Genomic DNA, 17,037 nt, shown 5'->3' on the forward strand with positions numbered 1-17,037 from the left:
TCCTTAGGCCATGACATGGTGTCTTCAGGCTATGAGGATAATGCCTTCGGACTATGACGCATTTGGAAATGTTTGCTATATATCAGCCTATGAAGTGCAGAGACATTATAACAAAGGTATAACAAGGCAATGCTTAACCTCGTGCAGAGTTTGAGGGAAGAGCTTAGCTCCGAGAAAAGAAGATAATGCAAATTTGAAAATGGAGCAACACTTTTGCAGAGGGAGACAATGCAAATCTCACGAGATGGCAGTGCTTTGCCTTATGCAAATAGGGAGGCAGGGCTTGGCATCATGCAAGATTTTAGATAGGGCGTAGTCTTATGTAAGGGAAGGCAGTGCTTAGACTTATGCAAATATAGAGGAAGGGCTTAGCCTCATGCAAGATTTGAGACAAGGCTTAGTCTCATGCAAAGAGAAGGAAATGCTTAGCCTTATGCGAATATGGAGGCAGGGCTTAGCCTAATGCAAGATTTGAGACAGGGCTTAGTCTCATACAAAGAGAAGGCAGTGCTTAGCCTTATGCAAACATGGAGGCATGGCTTAGCCTCATGCAAGGATCGAGACGGAGCTTAATCTTATGCAAAGTGAAGGCAATGCTTAGCCTTACGCAAATATAGAGGAAGGGCTTAGCCTCATGCAAGAATCGAGACAAAGCTTAGTCTCAGGCAAAGAGAGGGCACTGCTTAGCCTTATTCAAATATGGAGGTAGGGCTTAGACTCATGCAAGGATCGAGACAGAGCTTAGTCTCATGCAAAGAGAGGGCAGTGCTTAGCCTTATGCAAGATTTGAGACAGGGCTTAGTCTCATGCAAAGAGAAAGCAATGCTTAGCCTTAAGCAGTGATCAAGTAGCAAATATGAGTAGAATATTTCTTAGTTGGAGATATATTTGCATCTGGTGGCCTGACTGATAGTGATTTTGATATGTGTATATTTGTGAATACTCCTGCTATGTTCACAGTGCCTACATCTAAAGAAAAATCGTGAGTTTTGTAAGGGGAGGTTGGTTCGTGCCTTTGTCTGCTTGCTTTGCTCTAGAAGCCTTGTTCGAGTCGTCCCAGGTAACACCAGGCTGCCATAGAAATAAAATTTTCAGAAAATATGTACTTATTTGATGAAATAGAATTATTTTAGAAACATAATGGTATATAATATCATGTAAATTAGATGAACTAGTGACTGTAACACTTTTAGAGACATTACGCCTTCCTTGCACTAGAATTTTGAGGGTCCTCCTCAAAATTCTATCCCAGTTTGATCCTTTGGTCGCTTTGCGTGCAATGAATTTTGTTGGATCAACTCCGGAAATTTGAGAATCCTTCTCAAAATTCTGCCCCAGTTACTTAACCGATTTCTGAATTCTGGCATATGATGGCGTCGGCTGGACTCGTTCTAGAATTTTGAGGGTCCTCTTCAAAATTCTACCCCAGTTTCTGGTTCTGCGAAAGTGAAAATTTTATTACGATGTGAATGAACCCACAAGGCTTCCTACGTATTCCCTCTTAAACGGAAATCTTGTCAAGCGTAGTTCAGTTACATCAGATGAAGAAATGTAAACAATCTAAACATAGTATCTCTTGACTGCATCAGAATTGATAGGTTTTGGCCAAACTTCTTTGTCCATCTCTACGAGTATGAGTGCTTCTCCTTTTAGCACCCGATGAATCATGTAAGGGCCTTGCCAGTTGTGTGAAAATTTCCCTTTGGCTTCATCCTGATGCATGAAAATTTGCTTCAGCACCAGCTGCCCTGGTGTGAATGTTCTTGGTCTGACCCTTTTGTTGAATGCTCTGGAAATTCTATTCTGATAAAGCTGACCGTGGCATACTGCGTTCATTCTTTTTCCATCTATGAGGGCTAGTTTCTCATAGCGACTCGTTATCAATTTTGCATCGCTAAGTTCGACTTCTTGTATCCTTAAAGAAGAAATTTCTACCTCGGCTGGAATGACAACATCGATACCATAAACCAGTAAATAGGGAGTTGCCCAGTTAATGTGAGGACCGTAGTGCGGTACCCTAATAGGGCAAAGGGTAACTTCTCGTTCCATTGTTTGTGATTTTCTACCATCTTCCTTAGTATCTTCTTGATGTTTTTGTTAGTAGCTTCCACATCTCCATTCATTTGAGGCATGTATGTTGTGGAGTTTTTGTGATTGATTTTGAAGGTTTCACACATGGCTTTCATCAGATCACTATTGAGATTGGCGGCATTATCAGTGATAATGGACTTAGGAACCCCGAATCGGCAAACAATACGATCCTTGACAAAGTCTGCGATGACTTTCGTGGTTACATCTTTGTAAGATGCAACCTCTACCCATTTTGTGAAATAGTCGATAGCCACTAAAATGAACCAGTGTTCGTTGGAAGCGGTGGGCTCGATCGGACCGATGATATCCATTCCCCACGAAGCAAAAGTCCAAGGTGCACTTGTTGAATTGAGCTTGTTTGGTTGTACCTTTATCATGTATGCATATACCTAGTATTAGTCGCAATTCTGGAGGTACCTGATGCAATTTGTTTCCATGGCCATCAAAAAATATCTAGCTCTGAGTAATTTTTTGGCTAGAACAAAACCGTTCATATGTGGTCCGCAAGTTCCGGCATGTATCTACTCAAGAAATCTGGAAGCCTCATTTGCGTCAACACACCTTAACAACCCTATATCAAGAGTTCTTCTATACAGGGTCCCTCCGCTTTGGAAGAAGTGATTGGACAACCTCCCCAGTGTGCGCTTCTGAGTGTGGTTTGACTGTTTTGGATATTCTCCTTTCGCTAAATAATCTTTGATGTCATGGAACCAAGGTCTTCCATCTGTTTCTTCTTCAACATGAGCATAGTAAGCTAGTTGATTTTGAATCCTCACCAGGATGGGGTCGATGAAATTCTTATCTGGATGTTGTATCATTGATGACAAGGTGGCCAGTGCGTCTGCGAACTTATTTTGAATTCTGGGCACACATTTGAATTTTATCTTTGTGAATCTCTTTATCAATTCTTGCACATGATACAAATATGGTAGTATATTGGTGTCCTTCGTAGCCCATTCTCCTTGAACCTGATATACCAGGAGATCCGAATCGCCAATTACCAGCAACTCTTGTATATTCATATCAATGGCCAAATTGAGCCCCATGATGCAAGCCTCATATTCTGCCATATTGTTGGTGCACAGAAACCTAAGCTTTGCAGATACCGAGTAATGTTGACATGTTTCTGATACTAAAACTGCTCCAATGCCCCCTCATTTGAAGTTTGCAGACCCATCGAAGAACATTCTCCAACCGTTGTAGGCTTCAACAATGTCCTCCCATACGAATGATACTTCTTCATCAGGAAAATACGTTTTTAATGGTTCGTATTCTCTTCCCCCATGATTTTTACCAAGTTAGTCTGCCAATGCTTGTCCTTTGACTGCCTTCTGAGTTACATAGATGATATCGAACTCACTTAACAATATCTGCCACTTAGCTAACTTCCCAGTTGGCATGGGCTTTTGAAAGATGTACTTTAGAAGGTCCATCTTGGATATGAGGTATGTGTATAGTCATAGAAGTAATGCCTCAATTTCTGAGCGGTCCAAGTCAAAGCAAAACAAGTGTGTTCTAGTAGAAAGTATCGTGCTTCATAAGGTGTGAACTTCTTACTCAAGTAGTATATGGCTTGCTCCTTTCTTCCTGTCTCATCATGTTGTCCCAAAACACATCCGAAAGCTCCATCTAAAACGGATAGATATAGTAGCAAAGGTCTCCCAGGTTTTGGAGGGACTAGGACTGGCGGTGTAGACATGTATTCCTTGATTTTGTCAAAAGCCTTCTGATAGTCCTCGGTCCAACTGGTTTCAGCATCCTTCAGCAACATTTTGAAGATGGGTTCACATATTACTGTGGATTGTGCTATGAAACGGCTGATGTAGTTGAGGCGTCCTAGGAAGCTCATCACATCCTTTTTGCTCTTTGGTGGTGGTAATTCTTGGATAGCCTTAACTTTGGATGGGTCCAACTCGATTCCTCGGTGGCTGACAATGAATCCCAATAGTTTTCCTTCATAAACCCTGAATGCATATTTTATGGGGTTCAGTTTTAGATTGTACCTTTTTCTCAAGTCTGCTATATGATTTGCGGCCCTCTTAGATTTGATGATGACGTCGTCAACATACACCTCTATTTCCTTATGCATCATATCATGGAAGATGGTCGTCATGGCTTTCATGTAGGTAGCCCCAACATTCTTTAGACCGAATGGCATCATTTTGTAGCAGTACACTCCCCATGGTGTAATGAAGGTCGTTTTCTCTACGTCTGGTAGCGGGAAATCATCCTTGGGACTTGATCTATTTAAATCTCGATAGTCAACACACAACCTTACTTTCCCATCTTTCTTCAAAACTGGTACGATGTTGGCTAACCAGGTTGGGTACTCAACTACCCTAAGGACTTTGGCTTTGATCTGTTTAGTAACTTCTTCCTTTATCTTTAGGCTCATGCCTGGTTTGAACTTTCTGAGTTTCTGTTTCACCGGCGAACACATTGGATTGGTAGGAAACTTATGAGCCACTATGTATGTGCTCAAGCCGGTCATGTCATCATATGACCATGCAAAAATATCCTCATATTCTTTAAGGAAACACGTGTATTCTTCCTTTTCTGATGGTGATAGGTGAATGCTTATAAGAGTCTTTTTGACGGTTTTGGAATCTCCCAAATTGATTGCCTCAGTTTCGTCCTGGTTGGACTTAGGTTTTTCTCAAAATTCTCAACTTCCCTGACAATTTCCTCAGGTATTTCGTCCTCTTATTCACTATCCTTATATTGCGTTGTCTCATTACATGTCACAGTCATCGGTTTATCAGAGAAAGTAGTAATAACGATGTAGATTAAAAATGTGAAAGATTATAATGAATAATAAATATCAATGCATTAATTAAATTTGAAAATATCCAAAACAGGTACGGCTCGATTACTCGAGAAATTATTTCAAAACAAAATGCGTATTTAAAACAAAATACTAAAAATATCTTAAATGCCTAGAATGGCTATTAAAACAAGTCAGGCTAATTTCCAAGCTATCCAGGAACTCGGCAGGCCCAAGATGGTGTGGCAGTCCAATTCTTGAGAACAAATCCCTTATCCACAGTCTAAATGGTGAGGCCTTCTTCCTCCTCTTCCTCCACTATCACACTGCAATCCATATCCTCGTCTTATAGAAACAGGTTCCATAGCCTAGCCAAAGCTTCTTCCTCTGTAGATCCCTATATTCTATCGGCCTGGTGAAAAGTCTGACTCAGATGTGGCACTGGTTTCTCGAGAGGGTAATAAAGACCACGCCATGGCAGCAACCAATCAATATATTCTTGCCAGGTATATGAATATCCCAGCCCAAAAGTTGTGCTGTGACGTTTCAACTGTATTGGTTTGGTAATGCCCTAGAGTTTCTTCCCAAGCCCTTTGCCGGGTTCATACCAAGACCATGCCAGTATGCTTTCTATTTTGTTACTCCACCACTTGTCCTTCTCAATTTCATTGACATACTCAATGTGGTGATAAGTTTCTCCACCAGCCTTCTTTTATTCTCGATAACCGGGATAGTTTGACTGGTGTAAATGGGGTTACTTCCATCTCCATGAATGATTACCTCATGATGGTTCCATTCAAACTTCACAGCCTAGTGTAGCGTAGAAGTCACAGCCCCAGCGGCATGTATCCAAGGTCGGCCCAATAGAAGATTGTATGTAGAGGATATGTCTAGTACTTGGAACTCAATATCGAACCAAGTTGGGCGCAGAAGGAAAAAGAAGGTAGAAGATGGTGAACTTAGGAAATTGGAGATGTTGTAAAAGTGCAAATAACAAGATGGTTGAGGTATTTATAGAGGCCATATAGGCAGCGTATGAAAGTGGAAAGGAAGAACCAATAGCGGTTTGTGGGCTTCTTGGTAGTCGTGTTGACAGCGACTATTTTGCAGCCTTTGAGCCATGGCATTTAATGCTCTGATGGACTGATGTCATGGTGGTAATATCGAAGAGGCAAGAATTCAAGACCGTTTCTTATCATTTCATTTCTATGAAACACGAGGACTATATGTATACGATGAAAATCAGAGAGTTCGATTTTGTAGTCATTATGAAGCTTTGTAGGCACGTCTCCAAAGGTTCGAGACAATGGTCGAGGTTCAACCCCTAGAGGTTATCAACGTTTGACCTCGGGGAAGTGCATATCGGTAGTTATGATGGAAAAATGGGAAGTTCCCAAGGCACGTGATTTAGGCTGACCATGTCTACTAGGCTAGTATGAGCCCATATCGTGGCATTAAATGGCTGTACCAACCATATATCTTTGTAATAAATGCATTTGTACAATATTTTGGGATTTCCCCTCATATATAAAGGGGACCCTTGTTATTTTGTAACCCATAATATCACTTACAACATTCAATACAAGAACATTTTCTGCTCTCTAATACATTCTCTCTTAATTCTATTATTTACATTTATTGCTTACATTTACCGTGTTCTATTGATTGTTCTTCATTTATTGATCATTATTGATCATAAAGAACTCTCATCAAAGCTTTCAAAGCTGTTAGTCCTTCATCAGCTATCCATAGCTTAGTACTTAGCTTGACCTTGAGGCCCCGTATAACCTAGCTCGAAGCCCCGATTCTCAGTCTCTCGGTTTGCTTAACATATTATGTTTAAGCTCTTATCTTATTTTTCTAGACTCACACTTAGTTTCTACTGCCTAACAACTAGCATAAAAATAAATTATATATTTTTAGAACCACACAATCAAATTTAATTGTAAATACCATTTTCAAGGTAAACAATAATTTTGTACTTATTGTTCTGGTTGTTTCCCCTTTTACACGCCCAAACCCGTTACTTTAAATACTTTACTTGTTATCTCCACTGCTTTATATATATATATATATATATATATATATATATCGGCTGAGCTATACTTAGTCAGGTACGGTTTGATGTGGCATATGTATTTCCGCATTGTTCCTTATGCTCTTTTGTACTTACTAAATCTTTCATATGTTATTCATGCCTTATATATACAGTATATTCTCTTCATACTGAAGTCCCTTTTTGCTGGGGTGCTGCTTTTTATGTTTCAGGTCTAGTTAGAAAGTTTGGCATGCCTCCCTAACAGGTGGTTATTCGTGTTTAGCGGTCGGTCGGCAAGCTTCATTTCTATCGGAGTTAGCGAGTCTGGAAGTTTTGATAGATTATATATATATATATATATATATATATATGTGTGTGTGTGTGTGTGTGTGTGTGTGTGTTGGGTTGTCCACCTATCGATGTTGTTATGTCTTTCCTGTCTTCAGATTATTGTATGTTGTGGCCTTATTGGCCCCAAATGTTCTATATGTCCTGGTTATATGATTTTAGGTTGGTATGTTCGGTCAAATGAGGCACCGGGTGCCGGTCTCGCTTCCCCAAATTTGGGGCGTGACACAGTTAATAATTCGAAACATAAACTTAGAATGTACAAGGCTAGCGATGAATGAGTGTAAAGTTATGTTGATTCTAATATGACAGTCTCCTCTTTACACAGCTAATTGGGATATAAATCCCAAATTAGGAGTAAGGTAAAGAAAATGTATTAATACTTATATATAAGAGACTAACGATATAAGCTTAGGTTCGTTTGGAGGTATTTTGGTAACTTTAGTTACTTTAGGTCTTTAGCCACCTTTTCACGTGTCACTCAAGTTACAACCTTCTGATGATCTGGAATAACCCTTTTAGCTATGTTTGTTCTTTTTAGTTTTCTCTATAATAGTCTATTGAGCTTTCCATATAATTCAAGGAATGAACTTGAAGGATGAATGACCATGTCTTCCTCTTAATTTTGGATATCTTTATGACCAGAAAGCTCAAAATTGTACTAGCTAAAATTATTCAAGATTTTATTATCTATAAAGCGAAGGACATATTTACAGTTAGGATACAAGCAAGAGAAGACTTTACAACTTAAATTTGACAAATAAGATAGTCGTTTCCAGCATCCGCTAAATGTCGAAACTATCCTTTAGAGAAATATAGATGTAGAGGAAAAAATGTCAAAAGCGAGAGAAAAGGAGCGAAGCTTGGCAATAGAAAAGTTATTTATGTGCAATAAACAATAAATTTGAATTACCTTTCAAGTTGAAAAAAAGATCAACAATAGAATCTTATCAAAGCATATAATTTAGGTGTATTGAGAGAAGTAAAATCATTGGAGAATAAGGGTTTGCAAGCGAGTGGATATGTTAACCTACATAAATTTTAGTGAAAACTAAAAGGATAAAAAATAAAGTTAATTTGACCAAAATAGGCTTGAAAAAAAACTGTTTGCCGTTAAAATTGTAATAATAATTAAATTTGTTGATGAGACTCTAAAAATACGTGATCTATTTTTATGCTAGTTGTTAAGCAGTTGATGCTAGGTATTTGAAGATAAAAGATGAAACGCAAGCTAAAATAGAATTAATATCAAACCGAAGGGTTAGCTATTAGGAACAACCATTTAGAAAAATTACTTATGTGCAATAAGCAAGAAATTTGAATTACCTATCAAGTTGAAAAAGAGATCAACAATAGAATCTTATCAAAAAATATAATTTAGGTGTATTGAGAGAAGTGAAATCATTGGGGAATAAGGGTTTGCAAGCGAGTGGATATGTTAACCTACATAAATTTTAGTGAAAACTAAAAGGATAAAAAATAAAGTTAATTTGACCAAAATAGGTTTGAAAAAAAAACTGTTTGCCGTGAAAATGGTAATAACAATTAAATTTGTTGATGGGACTCTAAAAATAAGTGATCTATTTTTATGCTCGTTGTTAAGCAGTTGATGCTAGGTATTTGAAGATTAAAGATGAAACGCAAGCTAAAATAGAATTAATATCAAACCGAGGGGTTAGCTATTAGGAACATCCATTCAGAAAAATTACTTATGTGCAATAAGCAAGAAATTTTAATTACCTTTTATGTTTAAAAAGAGATCAACAATAGAATCTTATCAAAAAATATAATTTAGGTGTATTGATAGAAGTGAAATCATTGGAGAATAAAGGTTTGCAAGCGAGTGGATATGTTAACCTACATAAATTTTAGTGAAAACTAAAAGGATAAAAAATAAAGTTAATTTAACCAAAATAGGTTTGAAAAAAAATGCTTACCGTAAAAATGGAAATAACAATTAATTTTGTTGATGAGACTCTAAAAATTTGTGATCTATTTTTATGCTAGTTGTTAAGAACTTGATGCTAGGTATTTGAAGATAAAAGATGAAACGCAAGCTAAAATAGAATTAATATCAAACCGAGGGGTTAGCTATTCGGGCATCGGACCAACCGATGAGGGGCCTCGAGGGCGATGCTCGAGCTCGGGCTCGAGCTATCGGGGATAATCGGGAGAGGGCTAACAACTAAGATATAATTAAAGGAGGCTCATTATGGCTAATGACGAACAATAAGTGAAGAACAAGTATGAAGGCAATAAATATGAGCAATAATATCGAGAGAACAAGTTAGAGAGAAAAGAGGGAGAGAGAGTTGTTATTTATCTTGTGTAGAATAGTTGGAGCAACAGTCGCCCCTTACAAAGTGGTAAGGATCCCCTTTATACAGGAGGGAAAATCTAACATAGTACAAAATGCATTAATTGTAAAGATAGGGAGATGGGATGGCTAGATGCGACACTTTGATACAGGCTCCGGAATTGCCGGCTTTGTCAGACTTAGCCGTGTGCCTTGGGAACTCCCCATTTTTACTCTAACCTCGATCTGCATCCCCTTGAGGTCTGCCCTCGACGAGCTTCGAGGGATGGAACTCGGTCACAGCTTCTCATCCTCGAGGCCTCGAGATATTCTTCCGAAGTGAACCAATAGCAAGAAATCGGACCCTCTGATTTTGCCGTATACAAATAGTCTCTGTGTTTCCTAGAAAGAAGCGATGGGAAACAATTATGATACCCGAATCCCCGAGCTTCCCGTGACGTTGTCATGATAATGATGTAATCTCTGGCATGAATTTTCACGATAAGCGAGACATCCCGTGGACTTGTGTTTTCCATGCCATTCAATGTGCTGTCGATTCCCGTTCCTCAAAGTGACAGTACCACCGTCGATTTAGTTTCTTCAAGAATATAGTAATTGCACCCGCCGGTCAGTCTTCTAAAGGCATTGATGACCATGTCATTATCTCCTATAAATGGGGGCATTGGCGTTATTTTTCTATCCAAGTGTCCTCCTCTATTCATTCATCCCTTTCTTCTAGCCATCTTTTTCTATTGTTGATCACCATGTTTGGAGTTCATGGTCTTAAGGTTTTTTGGTAGCATTCCCATCGGCCGTGTGGTGGCCTTTTGCCTGAGCTTCCCTTTGTTGAGTGAGATCATGTCGTCTTGTTGTCGCAATTTTTGCTGTTACGCCTGCTACTACTGTCCTTATTGACTCGAGATGATGATACGGGGGTGATTCGCGTCCCCCGGTGTAAAAGGGAATTCGGACTCTACACTGTTGCTCGAGAGAGTATACCGCTACTCAGTCTCCTACCCTGGCCTGGTGTGGCACTTCATCCCTTGGGTTTTTTCTCCCAAGGGATAAAGTGGCACAACCGGCTGTCAAAGTTGGGGCCCGCCGGTCTTTAGCCTTTGGCTTCGGCGGTTTATGTCTCTTTTTTCTGCCTTTTCTATATCCTCCCCCTTTCATCTTCTTTATCTTCTCCCTCGGCAATGCGATTCTGTGGTATCTAGCTGGGAACCTAGAGGAGGTGGTGATTGAAGGAGTTGCCTTCGAGGATGCGAGCTCGAAGAGGTGGCGCTCGGAGATGTTGATACCGGAGATGAACCTTCGAGGGTAGACTAGATTCCTAGGCTTTTACCATGGGTGTGTACCCCTTTGCTTCTCTTGTTTCTGTGTAAGGACCCCTTGTGGGCTTTTGTAATCATATGTAAGGACCCCTCGAGGGCCGTTGTAAACGAATGCTTATAAATATAAAGATATTTCTTGAATTCTGCCTTTGATACTTGCCATATTTTTGCATATTCTTGTGCATTTGCGGGGATTCTGAATGTATCCCTCTGTCGACGATCGTCAATATCTAACTCGGATGTGAGTATTCCTTCCAGTCTTTGGCTGATAGAAATGTCTCCTTTCCAAGCCCACCGTTGTTCCTCGGACTAAGCTTGAAACGGTCTGATAGACTCAGGTCATCGGGACCCTCGAGTCTCATGAAGATAAAGCATCGAACCTCGAACTTTTGAGAGCGGTTTCTAAGTGAAAGTCAGCTTCAGGCACCTGGAGATTTACTCTGGACTAGATATAGATAACCTTTTAAGGCATTATGGGTAGGTACCTGAGGAGGGGCTACCAGTATCTAGGCGATGTCCTGAGGCTAAGCCCTCATGGACGAAGCTCGAAATGCTTACTTTTCTTCTTGAAAGGAACCCTCGAGGTCGGGTAAAACCTCGGGACTAGAGACGATGTGGCTATCTTTTTGAAGCCTAACTTCCCTTTGATGTAGGTCCTCAAGGCCGGGTACCACCTCGGAATTCGTATCAAAGCCATTGGCCTCCCAGGGCCTAACTTGAGTAGGCGAACTGTTGTTGTTTCCCCCCAAATATATATATATATATATATATATATATATATATATATATATATTTAGGTGCTCCCGCTTCTTTGGAGATCCCAATATTTTAGATTGCTATCCTTCCGTTTCGGCATCGAGTCATTCGTTACCTTAGAATCAAAGCGTTTGTGTAGGTTCCCGCTTCAGCTTGCTAGTTCAGCTATAGCCATGACTGCTACTTTAGGGTCTGTTTGGCGGCAAGGGGAGAGTTCCACTCCCAGGATCCACGAGAGTTCACTTTGGAGACTATGTCTTCGATAAGAGAGGAGCATCCTGAGCTAGTGAGGAGAGACTGTGGATGGGGCAAAGGGGTAGCGTTGCAGGCACTTTCCCCGGGTGAGGGTATCGCGGACTTTGCCGATGGGTTCCTGAACGTGTGCTTGTACCCTTTCATAAAATTCCCCCTTGATAGGGTCGTGCTCGATTTCTGTTTGAAGTATCAGGTCACTTTGGCGTAGATACATTCGTCATTTTGGCGAATAGTGCTGATAATGAGGTTCTTTGCGGAGAAGGCATGACTTGAATTCACGCTCAGTCATCTTGTTAGACTGTATCGGCCTTTTTATCATTTAGGTCTGCTAACCTTGCGGTGTCGTTCGCCCACGCCCTTTGTTATTGATGATGAGAAAGATAGAGATCGAGAGTGGATTAGTCGGTTCGTCCGAGTCCGGACGGCTGACGTTATCCCCGTGGAACTTATGCCATTCCCCGAGGAATGGAATTATACACGTGAGCGAAGCTCATCGTGCTTTCTTAGATTTGCCCGTGGCAGAGACTAGTTTAATAATCATGTTTCTCCCTTTTCTGCAGCAATTTCATAAGCGCCACGCGAAGTTCCTGATCTGTCTGGCTGGGTTCGGAAGCTGGCGACTCATTCGACCGGTGATGAGCGTAGGTAGCTAGTTGTGTCCCAGGGCAGATAAGAAGCAAAACATCATGGTATGTGTGTATTCTACCTTTTTGTTGTCCCTCGTACATTTGGGAAGACATTTTCCCCTTTTCATGTATTAATCTTACCGCCGTAGGTATCAGAGGGTCTCCGAGGGCGAGGCTGTTCTCCTCCGGAGAGGGGGAGGGGTTGCTAACTCCCGAGCTAAAGGACGACAATAATAAAGGGGATACACATTTGGAGTGTGATGGTGCTTACAGCAGGGCAAAACGGGGCCGAGTTCTTGAGGAGAAAACATCGTCCGACCCTACTGCACCCGAAGTTTCTAGTTCTAGAGAGGTGGTTCCTTCGAGCGGTCGCGCTTCGACCGGGATTGACTCTTCCATGGCCGAGGGGGCCAAATCATCAGAGGTGTGCTCGGACTTTGAGGAAGTTTGCCGACTCCACATTGCGGGGAGCTTTGGCACAGGCCTTCCGTATCTCGCACATTTACTTGCTTATCAAGTTTTTCTTTGGCAGGACTTTAACAGGCTAGGTCCGAGCTGCTCCATTATGGGCCTAGGCTCCGGAAAGCTCTGGATAAAGGCAAGTCCCTTAGGATCCTTTGTGAGGAGAAGGAACTTGATTTGACACACTGGTGATATGAAGCGTACCAGAGCTTAAATTACGAGAGCTATTTGATGGAGCAGGTAATTTCTCATCCCGGGTGGGTATGCGTTTTGCTTTTTAACTTCTTAGGTTAACTCTTCGCTTATCCCAGCTGCAGAAAAAGATGGAGGCCCTGGAATGCCTCAGGGGTGAAGACGACCGAATTAGGAATGACTATGTAGAGCTAAGAGCTCAGGCGCAGGTTCATGCTTCAGTGGAGAAGGGTGCCTTAGCTGAAGTTCCTTCCTTCGAGGTCCAACTCCGCTTAGCTCGTGATAACACTTGAGTTCAAGCGGATATGATCACGAAGCTCAAATCCAAACTTTCGAAGGTCAGGGATGAGATCGTTGATGCCCGGACTAAAGCTGCACTGAGCCGGGCTAAGGCTGATCAGGGGATAGAAATTTATTTGAAGGATGCCACCGATGCCCAAGCTGAGTTGAAGAGGGTCCTCGATTGTGAAGAGAGGATCAAGGAATATGCTATTTGCAGATCTCAAAGAACGTTTCTCGAGGAGATCGGTGCTAGGGGTTTTGTTCTCCCGGAAGAGTTGGCCCAAACGAGGGCGGACGAGCGTGATGCTCGGTTACTTCTATCCGACGCTGAGGAGAGTGAAGATGAGGCTGGTAGGCCATAGCCCTTAGGGGAGGGGCATAGAATTTTCCATCTTGTATGTGATATCTTCAGAGAATGTTTGTAGATGGATAATATACTTTTTCACATCTGTAGATAAAAGAAAAACTTGAGGTTTTATTACTTTTGTACCCCTTTCTTCTTTACTTCTGACTAGGCGGACTGGTTTCAGAGTTGGTGAGAATCATTATATTTGTGATATGGCCCCGGGGCTGATTAGGTAGGCACGGAGGCTCTTACGCGCTCGATAATGCTGCTCGGTGGGCCGGGCCTGAACCGGACCGGACCGGGCCCGCGGTCCTAACGGGCCTGGTGGGCCGGTCTTGGTGGGCCTCTGAGCCCGTCACGGGCTGGTCTCCATGGTTGAGCCCACGAGCCCGGGACCGTTTGGCCCGGGACCGGCAGGCGGGCCTGGGCCGGTCCTGGCGGGCCTGGCGGGCCTGGCGGGCCCAACGGCTATTTTTCAAAAAAAAAAAAAAAAAAAAAAATCAAACGGCCATATTTAAAATCTAGCCGTTTGGGCTGAAAATATGACCGTTTTTTAAGTTATAAAAATGGCCATTTGGCCCCCAAACTTTATTTTAACCCCAAACTTTATATAATTACACTTTTCCCCATTTCTCAACTATAAATACCCCCTCATTCTTTCATTTTTATTCACCAATTCATCAATATCTCTCAATATCTCTCAATCTCTCTCAATCTCTCTACTACAATTACTTAATTTATTGTTGAAATTTCGTGAAAAATTGTGAAGTTGTTGAATTGAAGTTTTCAAGTGTTCAACGATTTTCAATTTTCAAGAAGTTGTTCGGCAATCCGGTAAACTCGTTTCAACTCTTACGTTTTTAGAATATATTTTTGTGTGGTTTAGTTTGCATAATTATAATTAATATGGCATTTACTTTGAAAAAAATGTTTGGTAAAGGAAAAGATAAAACCGGTGAAAGTAGTGGCCAACCAACTACCCTTCCCCCGGCTCCCCGACCTAGAAAAGATAAGCAAGTTGAAAGTAGTCGCCAACCTAGACGTCCTCCTCCTTCCGTAATTCTTGATAGTGATCACCCTTGTTTTCAATTTACCGATAGTGAATTTTATCATAATGTTGCACCAGGTGATAGATTAGATGATGAAATTATGAATGCTCTTTATCCTAATGAAACCATCTTAGAAAATAATGAGGAAAATGAGGATGATGATGAAACTCAAGCACCGGATTTAGATGATACACCTACTAGTCCTCTTAATAACCCAAGTGATGCACCGGTCGACCCACCTGTAGAAACTCCTACTTTTAATAGAGAACCTGCTAAACGCTTAGAAACATCATTAGTTTGGAATTTTTTTACTCAAGTAAGAGAAAAAAATAAGGCTAAGTGTAAAACTTGTGGGAAATTAATGTCGCATAAATATGTAGGAGACCGTAGCGGCACAGGTAGTTTGACTAGGCACATAAAAACACACCCTAGAGATAAGGCTAGATTTTTTCAAATGAAAGCGCATCTAGAGGGGACAAGTGTAGATTCTGCGATTAACCCTAGTACAGGTTCAAATCTAGTTCAACCAGGAATTAACACTGTCACTGGAGGTATTTTATATTACGATCCAAATAGAGATCGTGAAGAATTAGCAAAGATGATTACTGTTATGTGTTTACCTTATACTTTTGCTTCTAATCCTAATTGGGTTCATTATATTAGAAGAGTGTTTAATCCTACTTATAAAGGTTGGCCTCGCGCAACAGTTAAGAGTGATATTTATAAATTCAAACATGAATATGAACAATATTTGCGTTATTTATTTACTCATATACCTAATCGGATTTCTATTACTACTGATATTGGTAGAAGTGGTAATGATTGTGATTACCTAACTGTTACAAGTCATTGGATAGATGAAGAATGGATAATGCAAAAACGCATAATTGCATATAGAATAATTAATTCGCGTCACACAGGTAAATTTATAGCTAACACTGTTGCAGATATTTGTAGATATTTTTGCTTTAGCGATAAAATAATGGCAATTTCAATGGATAATGCTTCTAGTAACACCAGTGCTATAGGCATGCTTACAACAACACTAAATCCTGCATTTACTAATATTTTCCATGTTAGATGTATTTGTCATATTTATCATTTAATTGTCGGTGATGGTATGCGAATATTAAACATAGAAATTGAAAAGGTTAGAATGGCTCTTAATTGGCTTTTTTATTCAAACCGTAGAAGTAGACTTAGAGAGTATTTTAAAAAATGTGATGAATATGGCCTTAGAGAAAGAAAGGTTCCTAAACCTTGCCCGACTAGATGGAATTGTATGTACGAAAGTTTAGTAGTAGCATATGAATATAGAAACCCAATTAATGCAACGTTTAATTCTCGGGTAGGTGGTGAAGATGATGATGAAATGCTTACCACTCAAGATTGGACTAATGTTAAAATTCTTTTAGATTTTTTAGAACATTTTCAAATTGCAACAAATGCATTTTCTGGGCAATATTATCCTACTATTTCAAACTGTTTAGTTTATATTGCAGCACTATCTGATTTGTTTGTTGAATTTAGTGAGGGTGGGGATATTTATGAACTTGCTATAAATGAAATGAAACAAAAGTTTAAAAAATATTTTTTTCCTATCCCTCCTATTTATGGTCTTGCTGCAATGCTAAATCCTACAATGAAATTGGGAGGTCCTCATTTTTGGTATTCAAATATTTATAAGGCTTTAGATCTTTCAAATGAGGAAATTGCGACACTTGCAGATGCAAAAGCTTCAATTAAGATTAACGCTCAAACAGTTTATAATGCTTATCAACTTGCCTTAGAGCATGCTAGGCCAACTATTCCAACCCCTACTTCGTCTAGCTCACAATCCTCTAAAAGAGTTGCGGGCTTAAAAGCTCTTAAATCTTGGACGGAGTTCAGGGGGTCTCAAGGTGAAAATTATGATGAAACTTCACATCTAAATGAGCTTCAAGTTTATTTGTCTCAGGGACTTGAAAAGGAGAATCCAGACGGCTCTTTTGATCTTTTGGAATGGTGGAAGGCAAGGGAAAAACATTTTCCTGTTCTTGCAAGGATGGCTCGGGATATTTTATCAATTCAAGCTTCAACTGTTGCATCAGAGAGCGCTTTCAGTCAAGCAAGACTGCAAATAGGTGATCATAGAGCGTCTATGAGGGATAGCTTGGAAAAATCAGTATTGTTTAGAGATTGGATCCGCTCGGAAAGAA

General features: G+C 40.5%; 2 protein-coding genes across 2 annotated transcripts; both read right to left on the reverse strand.

Annotated features, from left to right (window-relative positions):
* Nucleotides 1-1,560: 1,560 nt before the first annotated feature.
* Nucleotides 1,561-2,049, reverse strand: LOC138870656 (uncharacterized). Its single transcript, XM_070148483.1, has one exon. It carries the CDS (start codon nt 2,047-2,049, stop codon nt 1,561-1,563), a length of 489 nt encoding a protein of 162 aa, XP_070004584.1.
* Nucleotides 2,050-2,612: 563 nt separating this feature from the next.
* On the reverse strand, nt 2,613-3,161 carry LOC138870657 (uncharacterized). The gene has a single exon (XM_070148484.1). The coding sequence runs from the start codon at nt 3,159-3,161 to the stop codon at nt 2,613-2,615; it is 549 nt and encodes a 182-aa protein (XP_070004585.1).
* Between the last annotated feature and the right edge of the window lie 13,876 nt (nt 3,162-17,037).

The sequence above is a fragment of the Nicotiana sylvestris genome, chromosome 6 (genome assembly GCF_000393655.2).
Source record: "Nicotiana sylvestris chromosome 6, ASM39365v2, whole genome shotgun sequence".
Classification (NCBI taxonomy): Eukaryota; Viridiplantae; Streptophyta; class Magnoliopsida; order Solanales; family Solanaceae; genus Nicotiana; species Nicotiana sylvestris.